The following is a 21,222-nucleotide window of genomic DNA, read 5'->3' as shown; positions in this document are numbered from 1 at the left end:
TTCGATGATGACAATTTGCTTAGAAATCGGCATTCAGATGTGCATGTTATTGACCATTTGTTTCAAATATGATCTTGAAATAAGGGAGCTACCATTTGATTTTTAAGGGGGAGAGCTAAAATGATATATGAAAAAAGTTAGGACAGGAGTTTGAGTTACATGTAAAAAAATCATGAGGACAATTTATGTAAAAAAAGTAATGATAAAATAATATAAAGGCAGGACCGAATAGAGTTAAAAATTAAAAGGGATGACATAGATTACAACAACAGAAAAATGCTGAACACATTATTTTTCATTCTAGCCCCCCTCTAGAAATACAAATAGTAGCTCCATAAGTCAGTGACCTATATTCCTTTCGCTAAGCGACTATGGAGATTTGCGTCGAAATACTAAGAAATAAATTTGCTCGCGTTTTGCGCGAAAAAATATTCCGACTCAGAAAAAATCTTAAACCCGTTAAAGTTAAATGGTTGCTCCCTAAACGAAAAATACGCACCGTCGTGTGTTTTTTTTTCTCATTTGAATAAAAAGTCAATTGACATATCAATTTCTTTATATTACAAAATTTAATGCATATACAGTTTCATATTAAAGTCACCGTGTAAAACGCAACATGTTGGGTGATGGATATGTTTGACAAAGAAAGGGTGGCGATTTTCGGAAGATGAGAAAAGGGCGACCTAAGGTATAAAACTACAGTTTCCAATTTATTTTTTGAGAATGTTTAGCAACAAATATTGTACTGTACGGAAGGAACCGAACCACAATCTATTCACAGGAAGCAAAACTAACATTTAAAGATTCCTCTCCTTAGTGTTGAAACTTATTTTGAAGTTTCAGGATAAACCACTTTTCCGTAGGATTTACTATCACTCTGGCAATTAAAATAAAAGAATTTCTATCATAGAATTGAATAAAATACCAACTTCTTAGTTAAAACGTATTGATTTAAAAGTATTTTCATTGAAAGGTAATATGTCGCTTATTTGTCAGATTCTGCGCCTTAAGCATGTTAATGGGATAATTAAGGCATTAATTAAAACAATCTAGGTTTTATTTGCTTGTAATTCTGCCTATCTGATAAATCCTGGTTTTAGTAAATGCCTCACCACATTGAGCGACGACATTACATTTCGATAACTGAAGTTTAAAAATTAATTTCACTTTTAAACCAATACATTTCAACATAATATTAAGCTGGCATTTGTTTTAATTCTATGATAGAAAATCATTTAATATAAATCAAAGTTAACGGGTAAATATCGCAATCGTAATAATTAAAATAGTAAGCAAAAAACACCTCCTCATGCGTTTTTTTTTCTCTCAATTGAATATTAAGTTAACTGACATATCAATTTCTTTATAAATAATATATATAATTATAGTTCATATATGTTGTGTCACAAACATATCTATAACAGCGCAGTGTTCATTGGATAACAATTATATAATAGCTCGTAATTATATCGCTCTGTATCTAAAATTAGTTTAATTTTATACAACTTAATGAAATCCGCTTGCCAACGACCATATCTATCTTTAGAACGGTATTTCGTTTCATCACCTCTTTTATCCTCCACTTCATCTTTACTTTCATCTTCTGTATCAGAACTTGATGAGCTACTTTCACTTTCATCATCAAAACTATTTCTGGCATGATCGATTTCGTCGGAGATTTTAGGAGTGTAAGTTTCAGCAGAAATGTTTTCATTGATAAATTTTCTTCTCGTATTTGATTGGACGATAGCAATGTCAAGGTCTTGTAGAATGGAATTTACTTTTGGCAGCAGATCGTTGAATCTGGTTTCAACGTTTAGAAACTCGGTTTCGTTTCTGTAAACATGCATCAGAACACGTTTCGTTCTGGTAAACCGTTTGTGGGATCTTAAAAACCTTACATGAAGCTGAAAAGAAATTAAAAAAAAAATTAATAGATTCAAACATTCACGATAATTAATTATCTGCGATAATAATATCATAGATGTAAATACCTTCATCTATGATAATACTGAATAAAAATATAAATAATAGAACTTCTAATAATATTGAAAATAAGAGCTAAAATTTGTTTCGATCACTCTGTTTCCTATGAATTTAGATTTTAGAAGTTTTGCTTGGCGCAATTACAATGTTTAATCCTGGTATCTTTGAGGAGTTTATTTCGAATATGACTTGATAAAATTGAGAATGGAAATGGGGAATGTGTCAAAGAGACAACAACCCGCCCAAATAAAAAACAACAGCAGAGGGTCACCAACAGGTCTTCAATGTAGCGAGAAATTCCCGCACCCGGAGGCGTCCTTTAGCTGGCCCCTAAACAAATATATACTAGTCCAGTGATAATGAACGCCATACTAATTTCCAAATTGTACACAATACCTTTTTAAGTGCCTTCTGTACCCTGCTTTCATCAAGTTTCTTTACTCTGCATTTTACAGATGCTGATAGCATATGAATCATTCTACGACTCTGTAGTTTCTGTAAACCCTAGAAAAAAAAATTAAAAAAAATTAGAATAATGAACATTTCAAATGAAAAACATTTTTCATACTTATTATGACAGCAGATAAAAAACCCTTATAATGTAAATGTTGAGATAAAACAGTTAATCGATTGAAAAGAGATTATAAAATATCTATCATTAATAAATATTTCCTAATAGGACAAAACTATTTCGATCGATTTCATTCGCATTTAAATGTATTCTTTAGTTTCGTTTTGAAATCCTCACCGCGACATCGAGATGAATAACTGATAGACAACTTATTTCATACTTCTTATAAATTCTTTCAATATCATTGTTGATAGTTGAACGTCCAGTGGCAAATACTTTATAGATATTCAGGAAAAAAGTAATTTGACCATCATTTCAATGTAAATATTCTGCAAGGTAGGTTAACCTGGACGACGGACGGGAAGTTTGGACTTCCACTGAAAAATTAGAATATGTTGGATCGAGAAAGATAGTTGTCATGCAACGTTAACAAACAGACAACATAGAGACACCACAATTTGAGCTGTGTCGGATAGAAATTGACCCAATGCACATGTATATTAATACATCTAAAATGTAATTCAATTTGGGTTGAAAAAGTCAAAACAATCTCTATGCAGTCTGTAACTGTTTTCGACTGAGTTGATATACGAACCTTTTAATGCAGACCAAAATTCATCCTTTTTGTGATTGATTGTTTCTAATTCAATCAAATTAATGTAAATGTATCATGTAATAATTTACGTGCACTTTTATAAGGTTAATTTCTATCCGACGCAGCCCCATTTCTTACAAGGATAAGAGCAGATACTATCGCTGTCACTTTATACACGGGGCATATGATTTACAAAAAATGTAGCACTGGCATGACAATACGGATTTTGTTAAAATTTGCTGTCACAAAATTTTTGAAATATTTAAAATTAAGGAATGTATCTCCCTCATGCAAAGCTCTGATTCATTGCCAAGCTTTGGCATACTTTTGTTTTCGTTTTTGGTTTATAGCATGCTTTTAATAAGCTTTGAATTTTCAAATATTTTGACCTTGATTGTGGAAATGCGCATCTGGTGCAGAAAAAATGGTACCGTTAATATTATTACATGTTCTTTTTGCCGGAAATGGCTGCGTTTTTATACACACAACACTGACGGATATATAAAATTATGAACATTTTATTCAACATACAAAATTTCTTTGCACCTCGTCTATGTAGTCTGAACCTTCTTGTAGTTTTATTTTCAATCCTCGAAGGGTGTCAATTATTGGTGTCAAAGGCGGGAAATTCTCCATGCTCTGTTTCTATCGATCTTTGTCAAATATCACCTGAAATATAAAAAGAAGTCTAAAAAATACATCATACATTAAAGAGGGTCTGGGTTTTATGTATGGGGTCGTGGTGGTGGAGGGCTTTAGGTGGGGATGGTGGGGATGTTTTCAATTCCGCATTCTTTATTCATTTAAGCCGTATTTCTTTTCTCTATACATTTTGTATACATTTTGTACTATTATCTATTCTATACATTTTAGCATCAATTTAGTATCTTTTATTTTTTCGGCCTTTTTCTCTCTATTTTTTTATCATTACTCTGTAGTCTGATTCATACCATAATATACATTTTTTATTTATCTAATATACACTGTTTTAAAATAAGAATTACATATACTGTTAATGCACAAGCATTGGCGTCGTAAACCATACAGCGGTATCTGCTGTCCTAATTGATTAAAGAATTAAAGTTAACTATTTGCCACTGGACACAAAAGCTAGCCATGAAATTTAATAAATCGACACTAATTATCGAGGAACAATCGCCTAAGCTATCAAAGATATTGATTTGAATACGGGTAAACATTTATTTCCATATTAAAAGATAATTTTCATATTGAAAGTTAATAATTTCCATATTGAAAGTTAATAATTTCTATATTGGAGGTATTGGTTTCCATATTAGAAGATAGTTATTTTTATATAGAGAGTTTAATTTCGTCGATAATATTTTTGATAGTACACGGAATATAACCCCACTTGAGATAGCATCCTGCGACAGGAAGTTATTCAAGTCTCAATACTTTTGTTTAAGTGTTATTTTAAAATTGCAAATTAGCCGTGTTTTTAGAAAATCGAAAGCTACGTGCAATTATTTATGTTAATATGAAGGTTTTGTATACTACTACTAGAAACAAACAAACAAACAAAAAAACCAAAAAAAAAAATCCTTCCTTAAAAGAATACATAAAAAAACATTTTGTAGTAAGATTCTCCGTCAAAAAATCGTCCGGATTTAAAGCATTTCTAATCTATCTACATGGCTAAAAAAGTTGCAAGTCAAAATGTAATCTTTGTTTGCTCGCAGTATCTTATTATTTTCTGTGCGATACAACATTTAATAAAGATAATAAGAAAATTACAAACTCTCTCAACAAACATACATCATGCTATTCTATACTGAATCATCATACTATAATGCAATTCATATACTATGCAGAACGAGTTGTACTTACATGTAGAAGTTACTGTGGCCACCTAGATTCATACTATACAAGTATCGGACTAATATATATATATATGACTATAGAACCCCACCCGTAATACCGCCTAAGAAATGCTCGTGCAGTACTAACCAAATATTTATAATCATATACTTCTAGTTCTAAAACCTTATTGCACAGTTATTTAAGATAGAAATATATTAGAGTAAATACAAATATAACAGAATAGAAATACATTAACATTTTTCTGTCTATATCTCATCATAAATATGATCTTCAAAAAGAAGCGTATAAGCTGGGAAACTGCTTAAGAATACAATGATTGTGGATAAATTTAGTAAAGACTTCATGTACAATAGATACGAAACACATTAATTTTTGCAATTCAAAGAATTCTGTCCACAACAAAACTTAACAGCAGAGGACCAAGCCACTAAAACACGGTGAGCGAAATCTCGCTTGTTAACTCTTTATGTTCAAGTTGTTTTTAACTGATAAGCGAAATACTATTATAACAAAAGGTAGCACATAGAAATGCGGACAATTAGTCTCTTTTCCCAGTGTATAGGTTGGGAACTGAGATACAAAAAAACATAACAGTAACTTATCTATTTATTGACAAAACAAATCGTTGTCAGAGCTTGCATTACCATTTGAGAGATGTGCATTATAAATTCAACTACCGTACATTATAACTTTAATTTTTCATAATTTTTTTTAAAAGATTATACAGAGTTCAAACGGACTTAAACATGAAAGAAGGTATTCCCTTGTGAGCGCTTGAAGGCTAATAATTTTTAATAAGTGGATTACAAGCGCCCTTGTGTCAGTACAGAAAGAGCAAATCAAAAACTTTCTAAATAAAATTGGGAATCAAAATGCGGAATATGTCAAAGAGACAACAACCGACCAAAATAACAGAAACAGCCAAAGGCTATCAATAGGTCTTCAACTCAGAGATGAGAAGATGTACTAGTTCAGATAATATGGATGTCACATTTAATTCCAAAACGTATATTAAATAAAGTTAAAAAAAATATATAAGACTAACAAAGGCTATATGGTCCCGACTTTAGACAGGCGCAAAAATGCGGGGGGAGGGTAGGGGGGGGTGGGTGGGTGGGTTAAACATGTTTTGTGAGAACTAAACCCTCCGCCTATACCGTTAGACAAAGTAGAATAAAGAAACATATAGTAATACGCACAGTAACATTCAGTTCAAAAGAAGTCGGAGTTCGATGTTAAATATTTGCTCTTTCTTGTGAGTGTTAGACGGACCGGATAAGTCTAATATATGCCATTATGTCCAACATCGCATAAATAACGTTTTTGATTCGAGGGTAACTGGAACTTTAGTAGACGAAACATGCATCTAGCTTACATTTACATACACACTTTTACGCCTAATATCTATGATGGGTTTATTTCAGACAATATATTAAACTTGCAAGCACCAGCAAATTATGCACTTTGTGCTTGCTTTACATAATAGTTATCATTCGATGCAAATACAAATGTACGTATGGTTGTATTGGTGCCAGCAATGTGTTTGCGCTAGATGATGATCAACCCGCATGGACTCTGGTTGGTAAGAGATCAGCCTCGATATTGGTAGCTGCTCTCCATAGAAATTATTAACATGGTCCTGTGCAATGCCATAAACAAAACAAAAAATATAAAAAAATATGAAAAACAGGACAACTATAAACATCTTAGATATTTTTCAAATGTATTCCTAATATTTCGAGACGTAGTGATTCAAAAACAACTTTATGCGTTGATATTTTTTATGTATTTGCAAATAAAACCAAACTATGAATAATTGAATCACAATCCAGAAACATTAGCTCGAATTCTGGTCGACTATTTGGTGATTTTACTTTTAAATGCCGCAAGCTTAGATGAATGCAAACAATATTTTGGTCAGACTAAAGAGGTCGAGGAAAACAGAAAATGCTTTTGTAAGATATAAAAAAGGGAGAGAAGACCAGGAACAGTCATGCTGCACTTAAAAGAACACACAAATACAGCACCAACATCTGCGGATAAACTCAGGGTGTTCGACAGATTCAACAATGCATTTTCGATTTAATATCCGATATTTTAATTTTCTATTAGTGATACAAATACTGACAATGTTTGAGAGAATGCTTTGTCCCCAAATAGAAAGATTGTACCCTATACTATATATTATTATTGAATTTCACATTCCAATTTTTAAATAATTATTAAAGATTATGACCACACTGTGTCTTGTGAAGAGTTTTCTCATTGGCAATACTACCACATTCTCTTTTTATACAACAGCAATTAAATAAACCTAGCACCCTATAATTTCGTGCGTCAGAAGAGTATATGAAAATGAACCTGATATCTTAATTTTAGAAAGGCATCCACCTTAAACTCCTTAATAGTAAAAAGACAGTATTATTAATGAAAAGGAACTGCTTCCCCCACAATCCACTCAACAAGAATAGTTATCAAAAGGTTTGGATACAATATATCTTACTCATTACTGAAGGTTTTTATGCCCCACCTACGATAGTAGAGGGGCATTATGTTTTCTGGTCTGTGCGTTCGTTCGTCCGTCCGTCTGTCCGTTCGTCCGTCTGTCCCGCTCCAGGTTAAAGTTTTTGGTCAAGGTAGTTTTTGATGAAGTTGAAGTCCAATCGACTTCAAACTTAGTACATATGTTCCCTATGATATGATCTTTCTAATTTTAATGCCAAATTAGAGTTTTTACCCCAATTTCACGGTCCACTGAACATGGAAAATGATAGTGCGAGTGAGGCATTCGTGTACTGAGGACACATTCTTGTTTAGAAATAATTTTATAAATCACTGTTTGTTTATTTGTTTTTTTGCATGGTGTTTTCAGACCTTTACCCTATGTGTTAACTAGCCATTATATGAAAACATATATAAGGAGTACTGGAGGGGCGGTTCTGTTATCTATACTGTATTTTTTTTTTTTAATATTAAACATATTTTATTAACAATCACCTGTTACATCAACCCTCAGTTGCCCAGGGAAGCAACTAAGGGGGCCCCATTTTTACAGTCTAATTTGACGGGGAAAAAGCAAATGAGAAAAAAAAACTCCCACTATGAATTATTAACATCAACCTTTATAAATATTATCTATCCTTGTACAAATGTACATGTACCTGCAATCATTATCGATAATTTAATTATATAATTATTTGAATAAAGTATGTTTTTTATCTTTATTTATTTCTCACAAAGGCTACCTGTATTTATTAAGCAGTTTCAATTTTATCGTACATCAAGTCTTTATCTATACTGTATTCATAGCCCGTTGTTTTTATATTTAGCACTTTTTCATTCTTCCTTCTTCCATTAATTTTTGCCATTATTTCATGACTATTTTTTGTCCAGTTTTTTATTCTGTTAACCCACACAGACTACCACTTCCCTCGGATAATACCAAGATTTTTATTTTTTTTAAAGAAAATCTCCGTATATGACATTTATTTCAATGGTTTAATATTTGTCATTTCGATACATATAGTTGTTAATTTCAATGTCAGTTGGTCTCTGGAGGACATTTGTCTCATTTGCAATCGTACCACATCTCATTTTTATAAGATATGAATGACCAAACGTACGATTCAAGTCTGTGAATAATGGATCCGCTAACAAAAATTTATTTAATTATACTTACAAAATTATAGTGCAGCTTTTCCATTAATTTAGAAAACAACTTTTTTTTATTATAAAGCCAGTCGATATGTAAAATGTATATATTGAGACCAAGGAGTGTACTTGAAATTCTGATACATGCACAACAGTATATATAAAAGTGCTTTATATATCCTGACAAATGTTTCCTTTTATTCATAAACATTGTGATGACCGACTTGTACTATATACATGCATGTGCATATGCATACATTTATATCTCATTTACACATCTTAAATGTTGGATTATAGCTCTTCATCTTTTATATAAGCTTTGGATTTCAAATATTTTGGCCACGAGCATCACTGAAGAGACATGTATTGTCGAAATGCGCATCTGGTGCAAGAAAATTGGTACCGTTAATCTTATTGACTTCATTATATTTTAAGATTCACAGCAACATTGCGTTCACTCAGATTGTTCCTTGTTCAAATGAGGAAGTAGAGTTTACCAGTGACCCGTCCATAAAAGGAGGATTTTTAAGTATCAACCACGCAACTGTCAATATACACCAACTTGTACTATTGCCATTAGATAGTTGGGATTTATTGTGTTGTCAAATCTAAACAGACATTTTTGTAGAATTTATTTTCTATACCTAGAGTATGACCACCAAACCACTTATGTCTCAATTGAGATTATTTGAAAAGAAAGGACTATCATAAATAGACTGACTTTATTGGAATAAACCTTTTGTCACGTACTTTATTGACATTCCATTAATATATTGATTATTTTCCTTATTTGGGTAAAAATGTGCTTCCTTCCTTTTGTTTTTACATTTAATTTTTACAATTATAATAACAAAACGTTAGAGTAGTTTATTTCTTCTAAAACGACATTTGCTTTGTATGAATTGCGTGCTATTCCTAATTATATAATAATGTCAGGATTTGGGGGTTTGGGGGGTCTTTCATTTCTGTAAACATTATTTTCTTTTCTTAATTTAAAAATGTGTTAGATCTTTCTTCTTTATGATTTACCAGTTATTCTCTATTCCCTTTCTGGTAACATGGTATATACCCTCAACCATGGGCAACTGATAATATGGTTATCCCTTTTCTGGTAATTCTGGTATTTTAATTTGTTTTAACTGAGCATTACATTTGTTTTAACTTAAAAAAGATAATTAATGAATATAGAACTGATATTATAATACTACGAAAATAAGGAATAAAGTCAACAGTAGTATACCGGTGTTTAAAGTAAGAAAACATCCATCGACATCATGAAATTATGAAATTTCCTAAGTATTTACATGTATGCCTTTTGTAATAGATTGTATCTTTGATTACATTGCTTTCTTATTTTCAAATTAAGCATATGAATGATATAACGATACCAAAAAATGCCACATGAAAATTCAAGCTGACCCCCTTTACCCACCCAGTAACGCTCTTGACCTTACCCCATGAGTTAGATTGGAGTGTTGTCACTCAATCATTTGTTTTTTTCAAATTATTCTATGAAACACTTTTTGCCTTTTAGATGTTTTTGGTACGGTGTCCTATTTTGCTTTAACTAGGAATTTGTATGAACCCCTTTAATCATGTTAATCAAAAATGAATCATACTTATATTTATTTTTTATTTGGGTATTCGTCGACAATAAATGAATCAAACCACACACATATTTATCAAATTGTAAAAAAAATCTCTGACGACAGTTCATGATAAAAAAAACGTTGATACTCATATGGAGAAAAAACTTGAAACCCCATCAAATTACAAATAAACTCATCATAGATACCAGGATTGAAATTTTGAATTTGCGTCAGACATGCGTTTCGTCAACAAAAGACTCATCAGTGATGCTCGAATAAAAAAAGTTAATAAAGCCAATTAAGTACTTCATAAGTATTACTAAACACTTACAAAATAAGAATTTAGTTCTTCCTTCAAAAATGTGATTTATATTATAGTTCCAGTTGATATACCAAACTTTTATATAGTCTAGAAGTACTCAACAATTAGAAGTGTATTGGTTATTCCAGATTAAGATTCACACGAAAACTTGACATGATAGGTTGCTAATATAGTATCATAATATCCATATATGAAGATTTTTGGTAATGTTAACTTTACAATAACTATGATAATGTCAGAATTGAACCTAATAGGAAACAAATAATTAGGTACAAATTCCAATATTTTTTTTTTACAAATCAATTTACATTATTGGTTAATTTCTAGAAAATTTTAGCAGGAAACTATGTTTTGAAATATATGATGGGAAAATTATATAGGTCGTGATGACATTGCTATAAAATGATGGAAACAATTTTTAAAATAAAACAATTCATTGCAAATAAAACCTTCCCTATTACGGCAGAGTTTCTCATTCTACTTCTTCCTTCCTTTCTTTATTCTTCATTTCATCTTTTTAGCTCACCTGGCCTGAAGGGTCAAATGAGCTTTTCACATCACTTGGAGTCCGTCGTCCATCGTCGTTAACTTTTACAAAAATCTTTCTCTCTGAAACTACTGGTCCAAATTGAACCAAACTTATCCACAATCATCATTAAGGTATTTAGTTTTTAGAATGTGGCCGGTGAGCAGGCCAACCAACCAACATGGCCACTACGGCTAAAGTAGAACATCGGGGTAACATGTAGATTTTGGCTTATATTTCTGACTTCAAAGCATTTAGAGCAAATCTGTCAGGTGGGAAAATTGTTAATCAGGTTAAGTTCTATCTGCCCTTAAATTTGTAGATGAATCGGACAACCTGTTGCTACCCTGAATTGGTAATTTTAAGGAAATTTTGCCGGTTTTGGTTGTTATCTTGAATATTATTATAGATAGTGATAAACTGTAAACAGCAATAATGTTCAGCAAAGTCAGATCTACAAATAAGTCAACATGACCAAAATAGTAAGCTGACCATTAAGGAGTTATTGCCCATTAAAGTAAATATTTTACAATTTCGATTTTTTTTGTAAACTTTTACAAAAATCTTTTCCTCTGAAACTGTTGAGACAAATTTAACCAAACATGTCCACAGTCATCATTAGGGTATCTAGTTTAAAAATGTGTCCGATGACGCCACACGCCAATCAAGATGACCGACATGGCTAAAAATATATATCATAGGGTAAAATGCAGTTTGTGGCTTATATCTCTGAAACAAAAGCATTTAGAGCAAATATAACATGGGTAAAATTGTTTATCAGATCAAGATCTATCTGCCCTGAAATTTTCAGATGAATCTGACAACCCGTTGTGGGCTTGCTGCCCCTGAATAGGTAATTATAAGAAAATTTTGCAGCATTTGGTTATTATCTTGAGGTTTATTATAGATAGCATTTCGACCTCATTTTACTCAAAAAGTAGCACATGAAGGTATATTTTTTATTACATATTTGATTTAATCAGGTAAAAAATAGTCTAAATGTTTTTTTGTTTTTTTTATCAAAATGTAAATACGAAATCAAAACTGTATCGTATGCCCTTAATATGCACATATACTAACTAAAGGTGAGCGACACATGCTCTTCAAAGCCTCTAGTTTAATTAATCAGTATACTTAACCATCAAATATGAAAATGATTATTTTGTGTTCCAAGACAAACAAAACAAGACAAGACAAGACCAGACAAGACAAAACCTGTGTGCCATGAATGAAATAATAAAACATAGTATATTAAATGAATTGTGCACATGTCAAGAAACGTCACGGTAAATAAATTGCACCGAGTACCAAAAATGCACCTATTCAACAAAAAAAAAGCGTAATTCATACAAGTTTTCTTTGCGACAAAACAATTTGTATTATTATGATTTGACATTATCCACCTTTTTCAAGACAGGTAATTATTTTTTGATTTTCTCTAGTTCTTACACGATTTATTCTTTTCCTGACATGATGATTTTGTTTTATTTAATGAACGTGTGGTTCGTTTGATCTCATTTTTGCATTGGTCAAAGTCGATTTTTTTTGCTTTCCTCTAAATTTCCTATTGTGACGGCTATGAAAAAAGGAAAACATGACTGATGACGTAACATAAAAAGAACACATCGTTTTGCAGAACATTTGAAAAGAATACATATTTTAACCTGCAATGATTTAAAAAAAAAAAACCCCACCAAATCGCGTGAAGTACAATATTTTCGCACTCTCGACAGTTAAAATTTAAATATTTAAAAGTCTCGAGCGGATAAATATTACATCACACTCGATGCAGTGGTATTATCTATATTTACACACAACTTGAATAGAATGTATTAAATGATGCAACATTATCTGGAAAAGTAAAATCTACGGAAATGTCGCCATACGACGTTCACAAAAAGTCATCTTTTAAAAATGAGCAAATGAAATACATATCTATTCATTGAAAAAAATAATGGCAAACCTAGGCCAATGTCAAAGTGTAAATACTTGAAGAAGTAAATCAAGTTCTATTTTTAAGGATGTGTATATAGGCATGAATGCAATTTGTGTACTCATTACAGAATCTTGGACCGTTTAGAGGTTGGTTCAAACCCATTTTGCTATGATTCAATATAGATGACAAATGAAATTGGTGTTTCTTGATAGTAAATAGGGATAACTCTACAAAATAGACACTGAATGGAAACTTATATCAAGACCATTAAAACTAGGTGAAAAAAACTGCCAATTAAGTAGCAATTTGGGTACGCTTAGGTTATAATCAACACAACGGGTGCCACATGTGGAGCAGGATCTGCTTACCCTTCTGTCTGTTTGTCTTTTTATTTTTAGCCATAGCGTTTTCAGCTTATTTTCAATCTATGAGTTTGACTGTCTCTCTAGTATCTTTCGTCCCTCTTTTATAAGCACTATCGAAAATAATATCTTATTGTGATAGAAAACAGATATACAAAGGTTATTATGGAAGACCTGCTATCTTAATAGATTAACATACGTTTTTTTCAAAAACTTATCTCTATGTGTTATTTATAACAATTTGCATGTGAAGCCTATTAACATACATTTATCAATTAAGTATGATCAGGAAATTAGTACTTTATTGTACCAGTTTGAAATAATATTTAAGTATTCAAAAACAATTATCCATAAATAACCCGTAATGTACTTTTAGTTTATAGTGCTATGCAGACTGTCGTTGGCGTTTTCGTCGTTTTTCGTTTTTATGCAATAGTTTTGTCAGTTGTGCGTCGACTTATCCATTTTGATTAACCATTTGGAAACTTTCGTCACTTTTCTTCTCTTACGCAAAAGAATACGAAAAAGAAAAAAGAAAAAAAATTCGAAACAACGTACCCGTAGAGAGATAAATAATTTGTGTACCCGAGAATGCACTCAATCTCTCAGTAACTTATAACATTCTAGATTTTTAGATATGAAAGTATTATACACTTACGTTTGTAAAAACATATTCTGTTATTGAAATTGCTCTAAACTTTAAAAAAGGGAGTAGAAATTCAATTTAATGTGTGTGATGTGTGTACATTTGGAAATCGTTCCTACGCACATTTAATACTTCTAATTGTTTTGACTGCTTTGGTGTATTTGTTGTAAAAAAAGAGGTAAAAGGATCAAACGAACTAAACCTGATATTGCATTCAAAAGATAAGAAAGTCTGGATTTAAAATAAATTTCAATAATATAAATGAATCAATGTTCAGCAGTTGTATTTAATTTACATGACTAACGGTCTTGCAATTGATATATATGATGTTGTAAATCATATTCTTGATGATCTATGTTCTACTAGAAACAATACATGGCTTGCACGTCAGCAATTGGTAAACACTTACTTCAGATGAACAATTTTCTTCTACTAATGTTTATAAAGTATTTCACGTGTGATCCGCGTATTGCATGATGATCTATCAATCGTTAGAAGCTTATACTGTTTTTTCGTTTTCATTATAGCTGAAAATGGTGTTGCGCAGAATAAGAGAAACCCCAAATATGTATTTTTGTATCCAAATATGGACGAGTATATAAAAAATGCAATGTAAAAAGAAACACTTTATAAAATAAGCACTAAACACAAAACTGAGGAGTCTGTGTTTGCGATTGTATTTTCGTCTTCCATTCAGAGTTTTAACAGCATTACAGACTAGAAAACTTGGAAACAAAACACTAGACAAAAGATATGATTTCTACTGGCTAAATCTGAACTTTATATTGCTTAGTAGCAACATATTATCAGCGCCTGCATATTGAGTTTATACTTCCTAGTTGATACTAGATTCCAGGGCTAGCAATGTCTAGCATGATTTTCTCGATAGATGAGTGCAGTTGAAAAGAAAGCTTTTTAATTAAGAGTTCCAGGTGGAGAAACTGAATGTTTACGGAAGCCATCACGATTTGGTTGACAAAATGTTGACGGTTATTAAATAATTGTTTGACATATGAAAACGAATATGTTCAACGCAAGGCCAACTGGTTAACAATTTTCTTAGATAGTTCCCTTTAAAGTTTTCATGTTTAGGATTGTGACACACCTAGAAGCATTGCTTGACTGAAGGTATTCACATTTCTAATTATTTGAAAAAAAACCCCGCAAGAAATATATAGCTGAAAGCTCTAATGCTAAATAAAATTATTTGTCTCTTGTATAGTTGACTAAGCTATGTCCTTGAATTGATTTGAAAATATTTTAGGGAGTACTGTTTTTGGATACACGATTTTCTTTAATCATTTATTGTTTAGCTTTTAATAAAAGTAGCTTTCAAAAGCTACGAGTTTTCTCAAAACGTACTTAAATGTTAATTTGACCTGTAAATACAATTTGTAATGCTTTTTGTCATTTAATGTTTACTGATTCAAAGTTCTGTCTTGTCTCTCTATTTTTGATTTATAACAGATTTGATAATTCTTTGGTATGACTATACATTTTCACTACTATGGACAACAAATATATATTTATGCATAAACTCCATTATTGAACAAACTTATTTTCTTTTACATGTGTATATTATTCTATTTGGCGACATTTTGTTCAAGGTTTTCATCGTTATATGGCAGCACTTTGTTCATGGTTATGGTTGACTTTCTAAAATTGTTTATTATTTCACCCCTTATTTGATAATTTATTTGTAAGGTTGGTACCTGCTACATTTGTTTGCACCTATCTTACGTCAGGAACCTAATGTCCAGTAGATGTCGTTTGTTGATGTGGTTCATAAATATTTCTCTTTTCTCGTTTTTATATAGATGAGACCGTTTGTTTTTCTGTTTGAATGGTTTTACACTAGTTATTTTTTGTGTCCCTTTATAGTTTGCTGTTCAGTGTGAACCAAGGCTCCATTTTGAAGACCGTACTTTGACCAATAATAGTTTACTTTTACAAATTGTGACTTGGATGGAAAGTTGTCTTATCGATACTCATATAACATCTTCTAATATATATTAAGGGGGTAGACCTTGGTTCAGGGAGATAACTCATTAAATCAGTAATGCGTTTGTAAAAGTCAAGTTTCATCAATGTATTTTAAGCATTTACCTGAAACAGAGTTGAAATAATCTATGTTACCTAGAAGCTTAGAATATATTTACATGATTTATGAAAGTGGTTGACACACACATACTGATGATTTTATGAGTTATCTTCCTTAACCTAGGTCTACCTCCTTAAATGCTTAAACACGGATGTTATTTGCGTCATTTGGTTCTTATAGATTCAAAACAAGAACTATCTTTAAAAAAGATATCCGACGTATTAAAATTTGAGTATATGTTTAAAACTATCATTTCGATAACCTTCAGAAGCACAAAGATACCATTTAAATAACGTTTTCTCTGTTTGTGTTCAGTATTCTCGTTCCTCGTATCTTTCTGTTTACATTCACCAAAACCCCGCGGAAATCTCATATGCGTAGGTGCGTTCTACAAGTCATGTACGTTCGTACAACAAAGTTTACATTAAAAATTATATAATTGTCCCGAATAAACAGCTGTCACGGATGCAAAGAGTTATTGGAGAAACAATTATTTTTATAAAAATATAAATCTTTGTAAGATCTAGTTCAAATATTTATAGTTTTTCACTTGCTTTCCATCACGATATAATTAACGAGACGTTTTTACAAACACAACCAAATCACCCACCATGACAACATTTTGTCCAATCACAGAAAGGATTTTCGAGCATGCGTATTCAGTCAGGATCCTACTTCGTCAAAATTATCTCCCCATTACGCCAGTTCATTTTCACAATCGTAAAAATGGAAGCCATTGTAGCGATGACGCGCTACCAATTTTACTCTTGGAAACCGATAAATTTATCCACATTGCACCAATACGATCCTTATATGTCAGTTATATTTTAAAAGACAAATGTATCAACTAGCTAATGAGCATCAGTTAATGATATTGTCTGCATTGATTCAACTTAAAACTATTGTCTGATCGGTTGTTAGGTGGAATTTTCGAAAAATCATAAACATTTAAAAAAAATCTAATTAAATATTTCGTGGAAGGGCAGACTAGATTTTTTTAGTGGTTGAAGACTATAAACCCTAGTTATCACACACAAAAAATTAGAATTTTTCGAAGATATGCATTTTCATCATCCAACTTGTAAGACTGTCGTCAAGTACTTTCAGTAAAAAAATAGCTATTCGAACACACCTTCCTTGTTTTTGTGACTCATTAGATAGGTATTTCACTTGACCCATATATTTCATCTTTTAGTACTGTTATTTTTTTGTGTTATAAAGTCAACCTGTAGCTTTAATATATAAAAATTATAGAATCTGAAGCGAGACGATGTATGAAATATTCTTACTTTGAACGATATCAAGACAAAATACTCAACTCAAACACGCCCTAACATAAAAAGGTGCACTCGATTTTCTCTTTTCGATACAATTGTTACCTATTTTTTGGAATTTTTTCTTCAGTCACATAATGGAAGGGCAGGCACGAAAATTACTGAACTAATAGATTGATATCTTTTCCGTCCGTGGTAATTTTTTCAAAAAAATCGGAGGTTATGCATTTTTGTCATCCAACTTGAAAGATACCCATGTCGTCGACTTGATATCTAATTGTTCTGCTTAACTATGTACTAGATAAATTGAAAACTTATGCAAATGGTGTTTTTGAAATAAAACACCTCGTAATTGAGAAGAAAATTGCAGTTTTGTTTGTTTCTATTAACTTTTTAAAAATTTGTCACTATAGTCAACAATACAGTAAACATTTATCGCCTTCTCTAATAGAGAGCTTCGATTCTTTTGTTCTATTTCAACCTGGTTTCCGACTGTATTCTGTTGCCATAGTTAAGACTTATTAAGATCATGTTGACTTCATGCAGGAACTTCTTAGGAAGAAAGATAAGAAGTTAGCAATATCCTTTAACTCTACTTCCCGTAATATAGATGACGTTCTTTCACTAAACAATTCAAAATTTGGTGACTATGTGGAACGCATCTATCCCATCGAATTGGAGATAAAGGATACTACAGATACAGTTAACATGGTTAAGTCGGCTTCATATCTTGACTTACATCTAGAAATTGACAATGAGGGTCGGTTGAAAACAAAACTTTACGACAAAAGAGATGATTTCAGGTTTCCAGTTGTGAACTTTCCATTTCTAAGTAGCAACATTCTTGCAGCTACGGGGTATATATCTCCCAATTGATACGATATTCCCGTGCTTGCGTTTCCTATCATGATTTTCTTGATATAGGGTTACTGCTCACAAGGAAGCTATAAAACCAAGAGTTCCAAATGGTGAAGTTGAAATCATCCCTTCGTAAATTTTACGGACGCCATCACGAGTTTGTTGACCGTAATGGAATAACCGTTTCACAAATGATATCGGATATTTCCTTACGTCGTAACTACAATCCCCTTCCCTTTCATGAATGTGACCTACCGAATTAGACTATTTACCGGATTTGTAATCACATAAGCAACACGACGGGTGCCACATGTGGAGCAGGATCTGCTTACCCTTCCGGAGCACCTGAGATCACCCCTAGTTTTTGTTGGGGTTCGTGTTGTTTATTATTTAGTTTTCTATGTTGTGTCATGTGTACTATAGTTTTTCTGTTTGTCTTTTTCATTTTTAGCCATGGCGTTGTCAGTTTGATTTAGATTTATGAGTTTGACTGTCCCTTTGGTATCTTTCGTCCCTCTTTTAAGCGTCCTTAAGTTCAAAGGGCACAAACCGAAACTATACCGACTACGTCGGAAAACAGATAATTTGAAACTCTCTAAAGAATCAATTAAGATGAATCGTAAATGTTTTAGTATGTATTCAAAACATATCGTAGATGACATTTCCATTAATTCACGTTTATAATAAGGTTCCTGTTTGTTTGTATATGAATGCATGTCTGTGACATAACATTTGCACAACAATTGAGGGTCAATCGTTATTTTAAAAATATCCCATTACAATTTCTCCTTATGCATTGTGAAATAATTTAAACAAAATAGGTTAGGTAACGATATACAGATCTAAATAAGACCATTTAAGATTACGAAATTTAAGATTGAGCGAGCACTATTGTAAATTTGACTATATCAGCAAACATATCTATGATTAAGTACAATAGCACTTTGAAAGGAGTAGGTCCGGTAAGGACCGTTTTTGGCCCCAAATTTCAGGTTCATCAGACGAAAGATTTTGACCTCGTTTTAAACACTTAAGTGTCTATTTTATTTGAATCAATTAGTTTCTGAGAAAGATTTTAACTGATTTAGTCATTAAAAACGATCCAATTCAAGCTCAAATATGAAAAATCTACCAAATATGTCGAAAAATGTCACTTTTCAGATTGTTTTTGTCAAAAATGAAAGTGGCCGCATCCGTGTTCATCCAAAACCTTTATATATGTTATGTATTATCATAAAATACAACTCACAATTCAATATCAAGGATGAACACGAATGCGGCCACTTTCGTTTTACACGAAAACCGTCTAAAATTTAACTAAAATGATAGAATTGTGAAGATTTCAGTAATTTAACGTGACTTAACGGTGCTAGTACTCGATATATGTGCATTGTATTGCCAAAAACAACCCATATTTATGTAGCAGAAGCATTTTACTGTCCAATAAATAACTAAAAGTTTACATTTTAACAATTTTGTAAAACTGTTATATTTTGGGGCCAAAAAGGGGCCTTACCGGACCTACTCCTTTATTAAATAAGGTTCATACACTTGAAACATTGTTTCTTGTATCACTGATGGATGGATTTGTATGTGTTCAATATCTTGATTGCGGGACCTCGTGTTATCATGAATGATAAGTTTTATATTGAACACATATTGGTAATAAATTCACAAAATAGCCGACACCAAGGAAACACAAAAAAGAAAGGCCATAACCAAATGGCAAAATCAAAAACTCAAACACATCAAACGAAGTGATACCAACTGTAAAGTTGTCTTATGGTAGCTATTTTTTTTGAATTAAATACATAGAAATATATCTAGACAAACACAGACAATCTAGAAGGATATGGTAAAATAAATTGTTTCTAGTTCCGTTTTCACAGTCAACCATGTCGTTGTAAGCATTTGTTATACAAAGATAACCAAAATAAAACTGGCAAGTTTGTTCGACATTATGTTGATCGTGTGATATAATAAAAAGACGCCAGAAAATTTGAAATACATGCATACGTGCAACAACGGATCCTAAGTACAAAGAACATTCTATTTATTCACCTGTCCCAAGTCAGGAGCCTCTAGCCTTTGTTCATTTTGTATGATTTTAAATTTTAGTTTCTTTTATATATTTCGGAGTTTACTATGACGTCCATTATCACTAAACTAGTGTGTTGAAGGCCGTACGGTGACCTATAGTTGTTAATGTCTGTTTCATTTTGGTCTCTTATGGACAGTTGTCTCATTTGCAATCATACCACATCTTCTTTTTTTATAGTACTTATAGATTATCGTTGGTTATCTCAACGAGATTGATTTTCTCGCTTGAGCCGGTCACGGTGAAAGCGAGAAAAGCAATCGAATTGAAATGATCAATGATAATCTGTTTATCGGTATTTTACCTTTGACGACGTTGCCGAATTCATGTCAATTTCATTAGCAACGCCACGTGGCTCCTTAGTTTCTAGCGTTAATTTTCCATTTCAAGTGAGTAGCATGATTTCAAAAATTACCACAAAAAAGATCATCGGAAAAATGCACAAAATAGAGATACCTATAGATATCAAAGGTACCAGGATTATAATTAAGTACGCCAGACGCGCGTTTAGTCTACACAAGACTCATCAGTGACTCTCATGTCAAAATATTTATAAAGCCAAACATGTACAAAGTTGAAGAGCATTGAGAATCCAACATTCCAAAAAATTGTGCCAAATACAGCTGAGGTAATCTATGCCTTGACTGTTTTTGTTCTTTGGTCAGAGTGTTGTCTCTTCGACACGTTCCCGATTTCCATTCCCAGTTGCATTGCTTTATAAAATCTGTTTTTCAGAAATTTTCAGAGCGGACAAAAGTGACTCAAAGGAAGGTATTAAAAGGTTTGCTTAAAACACATCAATCTTCTATGATGTAATTCAACTTACACTTCAAAAAGTTAACAGAAATTATTGGACACAAACAAC

General features: G+C 31.9%; 1 protein-coding gene across 4 annotated transcripts; it reads right to left on the bottom strand.

Annotated features, from left to right (window-relative positions):
- Positions 1 to 538: 538 nt before the first annotated feature.
- LOC139502698 (uncharacterized) lies at positions 539 to 10,798 on the bottom strand. 4 transcript variants are annotated; one of them, XM_071292242.1, is made up of 4 exons: positions 10,566 to 10,798; positions 3,684 to 3,821; positions 2,383 to 2,490; positions 539 to 1,907 (listed from the first exon to the last, which is right to left on the bottom strand). In XM_071292242.1, exons 2-4 carry the CDS (start codon positions 3,786 to 3,788, stop codon positions 1,416 to 1,418), a joined length of 705 nt encoding a protein of 234 aa, XP_071148343.1. In that variant the 5' UTR covers positions 3,789 to 3,821; positions 10,566 to 10,798; the 3' UTR covers positions 539 to 1,415. The 4 variants fall into 4 exon arrangements, with proteins under 4 accessions (XP_071148343.1, XP_071148346.1, XP_071148345.1 ...); XM_071292245.1 differs by lacking the exon at positions 10,566 to 10,798 and adding an exon at positions 8,674 to 8,793 and having other exon boundaries at positions 3,699 to 3,821; XM_071292244.1 differs by having other exon boundaries at positions 1,348 to 1,907; positions 3,699 to 3,821; positions 10,566 to 10,696.
- Positions 10,799 to 21,222: the final 10,424 nt, after the last annotated feature.

The sequence above is a fragment of the Mytilus edulis genome, chromosome 14 (genome assembly GCF_963676685.1).
Source record: "Mytilus edulis chromosome 14, xbMytEdul2.2, whole genome shotgun sequence".
NCBI lineage: Eukaryota > Metazoa > Mollusca > Bivalvia > Mytilida > Mytilidae > Mytilus > Mytilus edulis.
This window is presented reverse-complemented; position numbering and strand designations above follow the sequence as displayed.